Genomic DNA, 13,951 nt, shown 5'->3' with positions numbered 1-13,951 from the left:
TGAGACATGACCTGTATTCTGTAGATGTATTGAGACATGACCTGTATTCTGTAGATGTATTGAGACATGATCTGTATTCTATAGATGTATTGAGACAGTGCAACCTTTATTCTGTAGATGTACTAAGACATAACCTGTATTCTGAAGATGTATTGAGACATGATCTGTATTCTGTAGATGTATTGAGACAGGGCAACCTGTATTCTGTAGATGTATTGAGACATGACCTGTATTCTGTAGATGTATTGAGACATGACCTGTATTTTGTAGATGTATTGAGACATGATCTGTATTCTATAGATGTATTGAGACAGTGCAACTTTTATTCTGTAGATGTACTGAGACATAACCTGTATTCTGTAGATATATTGAGACATGATCTGTATTCTGTAGATGTATTGAGACATGACCTGTAATCTGTAGATATATTGAGACATGATCTGTATTCTGTAGATGTATTGAGACATGACCTGTAATCTGTAGATGCACTAAGACATGATCTGTATTCTGTAGATGTATTGAGACATGACCCGTATTCTGTAGATGCACTGAGACATGATCTGTATTCTGTAGATGTACTGAGACATGAGGACTTATATTTCTGTAGATGTATTGAGACATGACCTGTATTCTATAGATGTACTGAGACATGACCTGTATTCTGAGGATGTACTGAGACATGATGACCTGTATTCTGTAGATGTACTGAGACATGACCTGTATTCTGTGGACGTACTGAGACATGATGACCTGTATTCTGTAGATGTACTGAGACATGACCTGTATTCTGTAGATGTACTGAGACATGATGACCTGTATTCTGTGGACGTACTGAGACATGATGACCTGTATTCTGTAGATGTACTGAGACATGACCTGTATTCTGTAGATGTACTGAGACATGATGACCTGTATTCTGTAGATGTACTGAGACATGACCTGTATTCTGTAGATGTATTGAGACATGACCTGTATTCTATAGATGTACTGAGACATGACCTGTATTCTGTGGACGTACTGAGACATGATGACCTGTATTCTGTAGATGTACTGAGACATGACCCGTATTCTGTAGATGTACTGAGACATGATGACCTGTATTCTGTAGATGCACTGAGACATGACCTGTATTCTGTAGATGTATTGAGACATGACCTGTATTCTATAGATGTACTGAGACATGACCTGTATTCTGAAGATGTACTGAGACATGATGACCCGTATTCTGTAGATGCACTGAGACATGACCTGTATTCTGTAGATGCCCTGAGACATGACCCGTATTCTGTAGATGTACTGAGACATGATGACCTGTATTCTGTAGATGCACTGAGACATGACCTGTATTCTGTAGATGTACCGAGACATGATGACCTTTATTCTGTAGATGTACTGAGACATGACCTTTATTCTGTAGATGTACTGCAACATGACCTGTATTCTGTGGACGTACTGAGACATGATGACCTGTATTCTGTAGATGTACTGAGACATGACCTGTATTCTGTAGATGTACTGAGACATGATGACCTGTATTCTGTAGATGTACTGAGACATGACCTGTATTCTGTAGATGCACTGAGACATGACCTGTATTCTGTAGATGTATTGAGACATGACCCGTATTCTGTAGATGTACTGAGACATGATGACCTGTATTCTGAAGATGCACCGAGACATGACCTGTATTCTGTAGATGTATTGAGACATGATGACCTGTATTCTGTAGATGTACTGCAACATGACCTGTATTCTGTGGACGTACTGAGACATGACCTGTATTCTGTAGATGCACTGAGACATGACCTGTATTCTGTAGATGTACCGAGACATGATGACCTGTATTCTGTAGATGTACTGAGACATGTCCTGTATTCTGTAGATGTACTGAGACATGACCCGTATTCTGTAGATGCACTGAGACATGACCTGTATTCTGTAGATGTACCGAGACATGATGACCTGTATTCTGTAGATGTACTGAGACATGTCCTGTATTCTGTAGATGTATTGAGACATGACCCGTATTCTGTAGATGCACTGAGACATGATCTGTATTCTGTAGATGTACTGAGACATGAGGACTTATATTTCTGTTGATGTATCACAACCAATATTAATGCTCTGTTAATTCCTTCAACTTGACATAAGGGTTTCGACTGATTTAGTGCGAGGATTTACAATGTAAATTTAAGTATAATGGCAACTTGTTTGTACAAGTTTCAAGGGGGTAAGACGTTTTCTTTTACTTTGCTTGTCAGCCTGTGATTTACATGTATACTGACAACAATTGATCCTGAAAGGAAAATATTTTCAGATTTATTGCCAGTGACATGATCAAATATGACGAAATCAAATTAAGAGGCTGATGTCAATAGCCCCTATTTCGTGAGCAAACAAACTGCTTAAGGATTAAAGTTTTTGCTCCTGTGTTCTGTCTGTGTTAGTCATATGTTATACACGCCACTTTGAAAGGAAAGTAGTACTTTTAAGAGAAGCTAATTATGCTTGAATATAAGATAGCGACATGATAAGAACGAAGCGTGGTTTATTTAAAGAAAAACATTGTTCTATCTTGACAACATTTCTGGAGATTCGAACATGCACTCACAACTTAATGATGTAAACTGGAAGTGTCTAGTGTGTTGTTTCCCATAGATGTAGCTGGGCAACGTAAATAAACGCTATTACCAACCGATCGCACCCAAATGTGGGAGAGATATGACAATGGGAGAAAAGGTATAGATAATTTACATGAAATTTGTGAGAATATTTGGGAAATACCAATCTTACCCCCCCTGTCATAGAATGGACATTGCCAAGTCGGATTGTGTTAGGGGAGTCATCATTATTTAAATATGGGTAAATATTTTAAGCTTATACGTTATAGGAACATCCTTAAAGAGGCTGTGCATGATGGTGATATCTGCACCCTCATGGTTTATTCTCCCTGCAGTGGTTTATTGTATGATAAACAACTCCCACTTGTTGTTTATTTCTTAATTAAACCGGGGGCACGGGTGGCCCAGTTGTCTAAGGTGCTTCAATTCGCTGTGCAGAGTTACGTCCCTTTGGCATGCCAGAAGCCTATGATTGTGGGTTCGAATACCGGTTCGCCCCGATTATGTTTCTAGGTTTGTCAGCACCATACCCGTGCTCGTGGGTTTCACCGAAGTGGTAAACATCTGAAACCTGCATCACTTCGGGCTTTCCTCCCACATTTAGCTGACCTGCCGTGATATAACTCGAATACTGTTAAAAGTGGCGTTAAACCCAACTCACTCACTCACTCACTTAATTAAACCTTTATATGCATACTGTAACAGTATATTCATTCACTGTGAAATTTTATCTTACTTTGGCTCCGACTGTGTTTTGGATTGGGCAGTACCTGGTGTTTCCTGCCTCATTGTGTCTGAATAATGACCATATCCGCTCACTTACTAATATTCAAAAATAAGCAGTGTCACTCAACCAGCAATTTATTTCAGAACTTTTGCACTTCTGTAGTCATGGCTTGTAAATGAAGGTGAAGTTAGTAGTTAATCAGGCTCTGTCATATTAAGAAGAATCACCTTAACAGGATCTAAAATACACGGGAGCCTTGTTGAAAGAACAGACAAACGCTGATTAATTTAAGCTAATCTGTTAATGTAAGGGGATACAAGCCAGCAATAATGTGAACAAATGTACATAACCATATTCGCTGTATTATGCGCTCTGCTCAAGTAATCTTTGTAAGCGCCCCCGATTGGATCAAAAATTTACGTGAAAATCCAAGCGTTGATGAGATGCTGGTTGTGTGTGTACATTATAAGTCTTATGTCACAATTTTATCTTGATTGGCTAAGTCTTGAGAACTTGATTATTGATGTCATTTTGCAAGATACTGTAAGACTGATGTGGATAAGCAGACAAACAGTAACTTATATATCCAGTATGTACAGTAGAACAAGGATATAACGAACACGGATATAAGAGCGAACAAACGGATACAACGAACTGTTAAAAAATCCCCGATTTATTTCCTACATGATATCATATAAAATTTACGTATATAACAAACTCTCTACAGCAAACTAACGGATACAGTGAACTGATATCTGATCACCGACAAGCCCATCTATCACTAATTAGTGATATGTATAGCGAACTTAGAAATCTTATTCAGTGTCAAGTGTCACTGACAATTGGCTGTACGCATTCAGCGGTGAATCAACACAATCGCTGCGAATCAACACAATCAGTGGTGACGGATCAACCTTGTTATACTTAAATGAATGTTATGAAATGTTATCAATTGAATGCTATGAAGTGATCCTGCTAATACAAGTCCATGCTGCAGTTAAGTGTATTGTGTTTTGTTTTATCCAAGATGGCGGACGTTTTTGAGCGAAAACGTCTATAACGAACAACGGATATAACGAACTGATTTCTCCGGTCCCTTGTAGTTCGTTATATCCAAGTTTTACTGTACATGTGCTCCTGTCTGAACGTTGAAAATGAATTAGGAGATAAACATACTGTGTTTTCAATGTAGAGATAGGTTACCTGTAGATTTAACCCCGCTAAATTGAATTTGGAACCAAACGCGCAGCGTGAGGTTTCAAATGTTAAATTTAGCGCGGTTAAATCTACAGGTAACCTAGCTCTACATTGAAAACACAGTATGTTTATCTCCATTCTACCACGACTAAATAAAACGCGAACTCTTTGGTGTTAGCAAATATACTGAGTGAAGCGGCATGGGTTCAGTTCAGTGTTTTGAGTGGGTTATCGATCTGAATTACGGAATCACCGAACTAAATATGGTGCTGTATATACTCAGGCAGTTTGTTAACACCGTAATACTTCACTCGAACATATGACAGGCATTGAAAGCACGGCAACTTGGTAAGCTAACATGAGGTGGGCATCCATAAAGAAAACAAAGCAAGCTTTGCATGGCTTTCGCTCTACATCGCACGTCACCATTATGACGTCATATCTCTCATTGTGACGCAAAAGATATGACGTCACAGTCGTATATAGAAAAGCGCCAAAATTTCAAGCTCTCTGTTGTCTCCAAAACGTAAATACATTCCCTTTGTTGATTTCTGTCGTGTTTTTCTGCGCGAAATGTATTGCCACACATCCTTTGAATATTGTAGTAACCGCATCCGTGCATTTTGTAACCTGTAATTGTAGATATAGTTATTTAAATATGGCTACCGACAATGACTGAAAATAGTACTATTCTATGAATATTAGCTTCCGCGGTGATGCGGCCGTCAAACCAGCTGTTTCAATCAGAGGTTTTTTTTTGTGATTTAATAGCCTCTGATTGACCAATCAGAATCGAGTAAATTCCAAATTCATGGTAGAATTGAACATTAGTAGTCTGGCTTTGTGTTCAGTAAGCTCCAACTGATCTGACATCTATAGACTGAATAACTTGAAATGTATTTGTATTCTGCTGATGTCATTGGGCAGATCGTGTTTCATATTGAAAAAAGCATGCAGCATTCCCAGTGAGATAAACAAGTCATTTATACAAAGATAAAACTGACCCTAGGGCACTGTGTTTTAAGGAGTGAATATGATTACATGTTTGACTTGCAATGAGCGTCAAATCTCTGACAGCATGAACTTGAAACTTCCTGGTTCAAGAACTCTCTTATAACTCAAAGTGTTGACGTTTTGGTACATACAGTCAATACATCCTAGTGCCTTTGTTGGGATATATTGGTGGTGTTGCTTGCACAGAACTAGGATATATTGGTGGTGTTGCTTTACAGAACTAGGATATATTGGTATTGTTGCTTTACAGAACTAGGATATATTGGTTGTGTTGCTTTACAGAACTAGGATATATTGGTGGTGCTGCTTTACAGAACTAGGATATATTGGTTGTGTTGCTTGCACAGAACTAGGATATATTGGTTGTGTTGCTTGCACAGAAATAAGATATATTGGTTGTGTTGCTTTACAGAACTAGGATATATTGGTTGTGTTGCTTGCACAGAACTAGGATATATTGGTGGTGTTGCTTGCACAGAACTAGGATATATTGGTTGTATTGCTTTACAGAACTAGGATATATTGGTTGTGTGGCTTTACAGAACTAGGATATATTGGTCGTGTTGCTTTACAGAACTAGGATATATTGGTTGTGTTGCTTTACAGAACTAGGATATATTGGTTGTGTTGCTTTACAGAACTAAGATATATTGGTTGTATTGCTGCACGGAACTAGGATATATTGGTTATGTTGCTTTACAGAACTAGGATATATTGGTAGTGTTGCTTTACAGAACTAGGATATATTGGTTGTGTTGCTTTACAGAACTAGGATATATTGGTTGTATTGCTTTACAGAACTAGGATATATTGGTTGTGTTGAGTTACAGAACTAGGATATATTGGTTGTATTGCTGCACGGAACTAGGATATATTGGTTGTGTTGCTTTACAGAACTAGGATATATTGGTTGTATTGCTGCACGGAACTAGGATATATTGGTTGTGTTGCTTTACAGAACTAGGATATATTGGTTGTGTTGCTTGCACAGAACTAGGATATATTGGTAGTTTTGCTTTACAGAACTAGGATATATTGGTTGTGTTGCTTTACAGAACTAGGATATATTGGTCGTGTTGCTTTACAGAACTAGGATATATTGGTCGTGTTGCTTTACAGAACTAGGATATATTGGTCGTGTTGCTTTACAGAACTAGGATATATTGGTTGTGTTGCTTGCGTAGATTTAGGATATATATTGGTTGTGTTGCTTGAACAAAACTATTCTTACAGAATTACCCACGAAAGTCTCAGGACCCTTGTCCTATCCCTAATAGTAAGACTTCTCTATTTAAAGGGTGCCTGGATTAGAGTACTATGAAGTGAACCGTAGGGTTTCCATGAATTACCAAGTTCAATCTCTGTGAATATATTTTCTTGTAAGCTATTTATGTTGGTTGAACAATTCATCTTTTGGTATTATGAGATAAATGTTGCCAGCCCATTTCACTTTTTATCAGAAATGACAGATTTGTACGAGAAATAATTAAATAATTGATAAATCAAAAAGTATTTTCAAGGATCTTTGAAATGCTGTTTAATTGCACAAACACAACACCAAATATCTGAAACCATCTTTAAAATATCAGGTGATAGATAAGTACTGCTGTTTCGTGACTGGATAAACCGTGTGTTCTCGTTGACTAAATGGTCTGTCCAGAGTTGCCAAACCCAACAGATCACGGTGATAATTGGCCATCCCTTTCCATTGTGAGTATCATGTCCGCCCAGGTTACCTTTGTTGCCATCGATCAGTGTTTCCATATTTAGCCCAGACTCCTGTTATTGCTATGTACAGTAGTAACACTTCACTGCTGTATTTCCCTTGTTGCTACCAACACTTGATTGGCTAAACATGGAGCTGGGTAATTTGTCACTAAAGTGCTAGGGTGTTGTGTATACTGTGTAGCCCAGTGTTTAAACAGATGTTTGCAGTTGGACCAAGGTCTGTGCTTAAGACGTGGGATGGTTTATTGTAGCATTAATGTAAATTTGGTTTGGGATTAGCATCAGAATTTTGTCAGGTTACCTGTGGGTGATGACTTTTACATATGATATTCGAAAAGGTGATGAAAATTTAATTTGAAATTTTTATGAGAATGAAAACAAGTCATAAAGTGGCATTCTTAGAATTTTCCCATATTGGGCATCGAACCATTTTAATGAAGCGGACAATTTTTACCACAAAGTTTCCTCAATGACGGATTAATTTAGAAAAACTTTTAACATCACTTTATGACAAATACAGTGTATATAACAAAATATTGCTGGTATATTGCTGAAAGAGGTTTTAAGACCATACTATCTTGCCTTGGAGTATTTTTAAGGACAAGTCCATGTTGGATGCCACAATTTCGAACAACCAGAGTTGTTCCTTTTTATTACTTGTCATTAGATTATAACATTCAGCGTTAGAAATTGGCACTAGTCCTATAGTCATTGCCAAACTGCCCAATAGTTAAGGTATCATAAGGACTATTAGAAATTTGCCATTTTTAAGGGTTTTGCTATATGTTATCATTGTAGGGACTAGTGGACTAAAACAGTTAGTTTCTATCCCTGACATTGTATCAGTGATGCAACCCCTACAGGTTACACACAACCAAATGTATTCCCATAGACTTCTATAGTAACGTTATATATTTTTTTTTAATAACTAAGCATTCAACAGCTATTACCTGTACGTGTGTGCACAGTTTGGCCTTAGAGCAGCAATATAAAAATAAAAAATGACCAGCTTAGCCAGCTCCTTTTCCGAGTACCGGAAGCTAAACACACCACCCGCAGTTTCGCACCAAATGTCACCTACTTGAAAATAGCTGTGGTCACATTCAGCATAAGTCATCATGTTGAAAAAGACAGTACTAAATATAGAAAAACTTGGTCAGTTTTAATAACTGGATGGATGTACATTTGAAAGACATAAAAATCTTACAGAATATCCTCCAATCACAGCCTGCAGATATCTCTCGATCTGCACTGAAGGCTGTAGTAGAACCTACAGGTTCAATCTGATATTTAAAGAAGGGTGGAAGTTGGACCGATTGGTGGGGCTTAGCAAGTTTGAGTCTAATCATTCAAGAGATCTGCAAGTATTCCATCCAACAAAAATTAATTTTCAGGATTTTTGCACTTGCAAGCTCATTAATAACACCTTTCACTGTCATTACTGTAACATGAAAATGAACAACATCACTGTGTTTACGATCATGGGTCAAGCAAGATGAATTCAAAAGACGAAAGGTCATGACAATTCAAAACCCTTCCTTGCTGTGTTGGTTTTGTTATTGCACCACAATAATTTTGTTGTAAGAAAACAGAGTTGAAAGATCGTAAATTTCGTAGTTTATGCTGACAGCCTGAAATGATACAAAAGAAAAGTCTGTGCATATTATACACGTCAAACATATTATTCCAGAATTTAATTGCACATAATTAAGGGTGCATATAACACACGAGTGTGTATTATACACGAATAAATAAGTCTTGTGTACATTGATCAATCGGAAGGGGTGCCAATTGGGATTGTTCACCAGCCAATTTATTAGCAAATATCGCTGTGGGCGCTTATTAGAGCGGGGCGCTTATTACGTCGAATACTTTTGAACTGCTACCTACCTCAAGGTGTCATGTACAGTTTGCTGCTATAGTATTTGAATGTAGGACCCCCTGTATCTTCAACCTATGGCATTGGGGCCATGACAAGAACCCTTTGACTTTCACGCTTAATCTGGAAGGAAATATCAATATAGCTTCCCGCAGGCTGCTGATTGCAATGTTAGTGCTCAGACTATTGTAGCTCCTATACTTTAACGAAGACTTATGACAGTCATACTGCTAAGATCATAGTAAGATCACTTTGTGGAACGGGCCTTGGACTAGAACACTTGCCCATCAAGCATGGGCACTCTTTACTGTACATATTTACTATAGATAGTCTAGTCCCTGGACTCAAACAGTGTCCACTTTTCTAATCAATCCACAGTCATCTGTCCATTCTTCTTTTGTATGTAAGTTTCATAATTGGTACATTGTCATGTTTTAAGCATGCTTAATGGATGGACTACAGTGCTTTACAAATAGCCACAAAAAAATTGTTTGTTTTTTTTTTATATTATTATTATTATTATTTTTATTTTTATTTTTATTTTTATTTTTATTATTATTATTATTATAATAAACTAGAAATTGGCCCTGGCTTACAATATCTACCTATCACAACTACTTTTCATCATTACTAATGTGAATGGGGTTGTAAATAAGAATTGTGATACAAGCCAATTCGAGACAGGCTTGTATAGACCTCTGCTAGTTATGATAATATTTTAACAAAGTTCCTCAGGCCATTGTTTGTGTTCAACATCAACAGTGCCACAATTTATATAACAAGATACTTCTTTCAACAAATATCTGCTCATAACAATTTTATTGCTGGCTTTGGAACAGACAACAAAGCTCACAATGATTTAGGGCTTCAATTACTGTCCCTATCAACATCGTTAAACCCCTACTCTTTGTCCAGCAGAATAGACTGACGAAGAGGGCAGTAGACAAACAAACCTGTCTCTTGTTTAGAGGTATTGTGTGGATATTATAAACATGGCATTGTCTCTGACTTTGACTGTGTTTATGACAAGGATTATGAGGGCTATAAAGATAACACTTTACATTTCACATCCACATGAGTATTGGACACTCAATGTCACGGTCTTCTGGATCAGAAAACTGCTTGCATCAGCTAATCCTCAGCCATTGTTTAAGACTATGGATTTGTTAAGTTCTTGAACCTCTTTCAGAGATCAATACGGGACATGTATATTCATGAATCTAAACTGTTTGCATATTTTCACGTTGAAATGCCAGGCTTAAGCAGTATGTCTTTTTTAAAAATGGTTGGAAATTGTTTTGAAGCAATGTGTCAAGTTGGACACACAGGTGGTCATCTATGGCACCACAATTCCACTGTGCAACATGGGGAACAGGGACCCAGTTGTTTAAAGAACCACAGATATAGATATACCAACCTACTAAGATGTAGCTATGATACCCTACTAAGATGTAGCTATGGCACCGTAAGATGTAGATTTAACGCCTTACTAAGATGTAGATATGATACCCTACTAAGATGTAGCTATTGCACCCTAAGATTTAGATATAATGCCCTACTAAGATGTAGATATGGCACCGTAAGATGTAGATTTTACACCCTACTAAGATGTAGATATAGCACCCTAAGATGTAGATATGATACCCTACTAAGATGTAGATATAATGCCCTACTAAGACGTAGATATGACACCCTACTAAGATGTAGATATGATACCCTACTAAGATGTAGCTATAGCACCCTAAGGTGTAGATATAATACCCTACTAAGATGGAGCTATAGCACCCTAAGATATAGATATAACGTCCTACTAAGATCTAGAACACTGCTGGTCATATTAAAGCCTTGCATATGCTTAACATATTTAGCTGAAGATCTGGGATCAGGAACCATGTTGGGATTACAGATCAGAGTAGCCCCAAGCAACACTTGTTTGTCATAATGCTGACAGAAATGAGGATTGGGTGGTCACTGCATGTGAAAGTGTCATTGTATCCTGAGTGTTCACACATTGTCTTGAAGAAAAATTAGTGGTCATAAAAGTGTTGTGTTCTTCCTTTCACAGACCTCTTTGCCTGATATGTTTCCATATTTGTCAGCACCTTTCATAGAAAACGATTGTCTTGAATTAGTGACCAAAAACAATTTTGTCTCTATCAAACATCCCAGGCACCCACTGGAATAGTATATGTTCCCTTCTGTAAACTTACACAGGTATGATATATTAATTCTGTTTGTTTCAGTGTGTCTACAAGACAGTGTATTGGCCTTCCACAAGCATGGCATGCAAGGACGCAGCTTCAAAGCCAATGAGGTAATATACCAGCATATATCTTGTACTTCTTTAGCTTCCTAAGAACTCTGTGTCACCAACATTTTGTTTCTCAGTGCATTATGTCACCTTTCCCCGAGGACTCACTGTGTTTGTTATATGTTTAGGTAACACAGGAGATCTGTGATCGATCAAGGACGTTTAGGCTGTTGGGATCTGACAGGTAAGTGCAAAATTGTCACTCCCTAAAACAATCTCAAACAACCTTTCAGTAATTCACAATTGGGTATAAGGATTTTAGGACATTTTGTTTCTGTTGGAATCACTTTAATAGTTATCTCCCCTCCTTGACATAGCAGGATTCCATGGAAACAATTGTAATACTGCTGATATTGCAGGATTCTGTGGAAACCATTGTAATACTCCTGCTTTTTGCAGGACCATGGAAACAATTGTAATACTGCTGCTGTTGCAGGATTCTGTGGAAACCATTGGAATACTACTGATATTGCAAGATTCCATGGAAATAATTGTAATACTACTGATATTGCAGGATTCTGTGGAAACCATTGGAATACTACTGATATTGCAAGATTCCATGGAAATAATTGTAATACTACTGATATTGCAGGATTCTGTGGAAACATTTGTAATACTGCTGATATTGCAAGATTCCATGGAAACAATTGTAATACTACTGATATTGCAAGATTCCATGGAAACAATTGTAATACTACTGATATTGCAAGATTCCATGGAAACAATTGTAATACTGCTGATATTGCAGGATTCCATGGAAATAATTGTAATACTACTGATATTGCATGATCCTGTGGAAACATATGTAATACTACTGATATTGCAAGATTCCATGGAAACAGTTGTAATACTACTGATATTGCAAGATTCCATGGAAACAATTGTAATACTGCTGATATTGCAGGATTCCATGGAAATAATTGTAATACTACTGATATTGCAGGATTCTGTGGAAACATTTGTAATACTGCTGATATTGCAGGATTCTTTGGAAACCATTGTAATACTACTGCATTTGCAGGACCATGGAAACAATTGTAATACTGCTGCTGTTGCAGGATTTTGTGGAAACCATTGTAATACTGCTGATATTGCAGGATTTTGTGGAAACCATTGTAATACTGCTGATGTAGCAGGATTCTGTGGATCCACCTCTCATGCTTCTGGTTAATGCATCTAGGTCTACCATTTAATACAATGTAGACTTGTGTGACGTCTCCCATCAATGCCTGCAGTGACATGATCAATTTATTATGCAAGAGTGTTACTACAAAACACCTTGGTTTCTCAGGGCCGTTTTATGTTTAGACTGAATCAATAAACTGAACATTGCTGTGTTTAAGTATTCTGATTGAAGTGAGTGTTGGCGGTATCAGTGTCAGTGGCTGTGTCACTTAAGATCTATTTTCTTGAACGACTAGTTAATTTTAGAATATGGACATACACATTTTCTTTGTAAAATTTGACTTTTCTGAAAAAATCAATGACTTGCATTATGTGTAGATTTTACACACTCATTAAAAGCTTCATGTGTCCATACCCCATGGTGGACTTGACATGAACGTGGAGCGAGAAGGATTAAGTGTTATTGACCAGTCAACTTTGAGCCCAAAATTTTGTACACCAATTTTTCAATCTTTAGTTCAGAGATAAACATGCCGTGTTGTCAGTGTGGAGCCGTGTGAGGTGTTGATTGAAGTTGAAACTTAATGTCAAGCATGATGTTATCAAATCCACAGCAGGATTTATATTCCCTCTGCTGCTGAGGGGGTTCAGTGCATGTAGCAGAGGTAGCGAAGTCCCCAATACTCCCCATTGTTCCTGCTATGGTGGTTGGGTATTAAAGTGTACTGTCAAGCAACAATCATACTTGTTAAAGGGGGCAGTCGGGTAGCCTAGTGGTTAAAGCGTTCGCTCGTCACACGAAAACCCGGGTTCGATTCCCGACATGGGTACAATGTGTTAAGCCCATTTCTGGTGTCCCCCGTCGTGATATTGCTGGAATATTGCTTACAGCGGCGTTAAGCCTCACTCACTCACTCACTCACTCACTCACTCACTCACTCACTCACTCACTCACTCGTTAAAGCTTTCATATACAGATACCCTTGGAAAACGCCTTACTAGTTTCGTGTAATATTTGGCCAAATGGCGACAATTACCTTGTTCTCGGGTAATTTGGCATGAGATAATCAAACACAACAATGTTGCTGTATGGGTCGATTTTCATTTCATGAGTTTGGAGATGAGCTTGAACACAAAATAAACATGCCTGATTTCATCACATTATCATTTCTGATTTCAAGTTAAATTTGATATGTGTTTTCATGTGTTTCAGTGCACTAGTTTTAAATCTGTGATACTCTAGTTATTATACTATCCATCATCAACTGTTATTTTGTATTATTAATTTATAACTTTTTCTAGTCACGGTTCAAGATTTTAACTCATTAACTGATGATGTTAATGACAGA

General features: G+C 37.6%; 1 protein-coding gene across 12 annotated transcripts in view; it reads left to right on the top strand.

Annotated features, from left to right (window-relative positions):
• Positions 1 to 13,951, top strand: part of LOC124115402 (mitogen-activated protein kinase kinase kinase kinase 5-like) — a 104,668-nt gene that overhangs the window by 71,617 nt on the left and 19,100 nt on the right. For all 12 annotated transcript variants that reach the window (XM_046476373.2, XM_046476372.2, XM_046476369.2 and 9 more), the window contains 2 exons: positions 11,410 to 11,480; positions 11,606 to 11,661. In XM_046476373.2, coding sequence (XP_046332329.1) covers positions 11,410 to 11,480; positions 11,606 to 11,661 — 127 coding nt within the window. The remainder of the gene's footprint in view (positions 1 to 11,409; positions 11,481 to 11,605; positions 11,662 to 13,951) is intronic.

Source organism: Haliotis rufescens, unplaced genomic scaffold, assembly GCF_023055435.1.
Source record: "Haliotis rufescens isolate VD_foot unplaced genomic scaffold, xgHalRufe1.0.p SCAF_3, whole genome shotgun sequence".
Lineage (NCBI taxonomy): Eukaryota > Metazoa > Mollusca > Gastropoda > Lepetellida > Haliotidae > Haliotis > Haliotis rufescens.
Note: the sequence above shows the minus strand (reverse complement) of the source record. Positions and strands in the feature narration are given on the sequence as shown.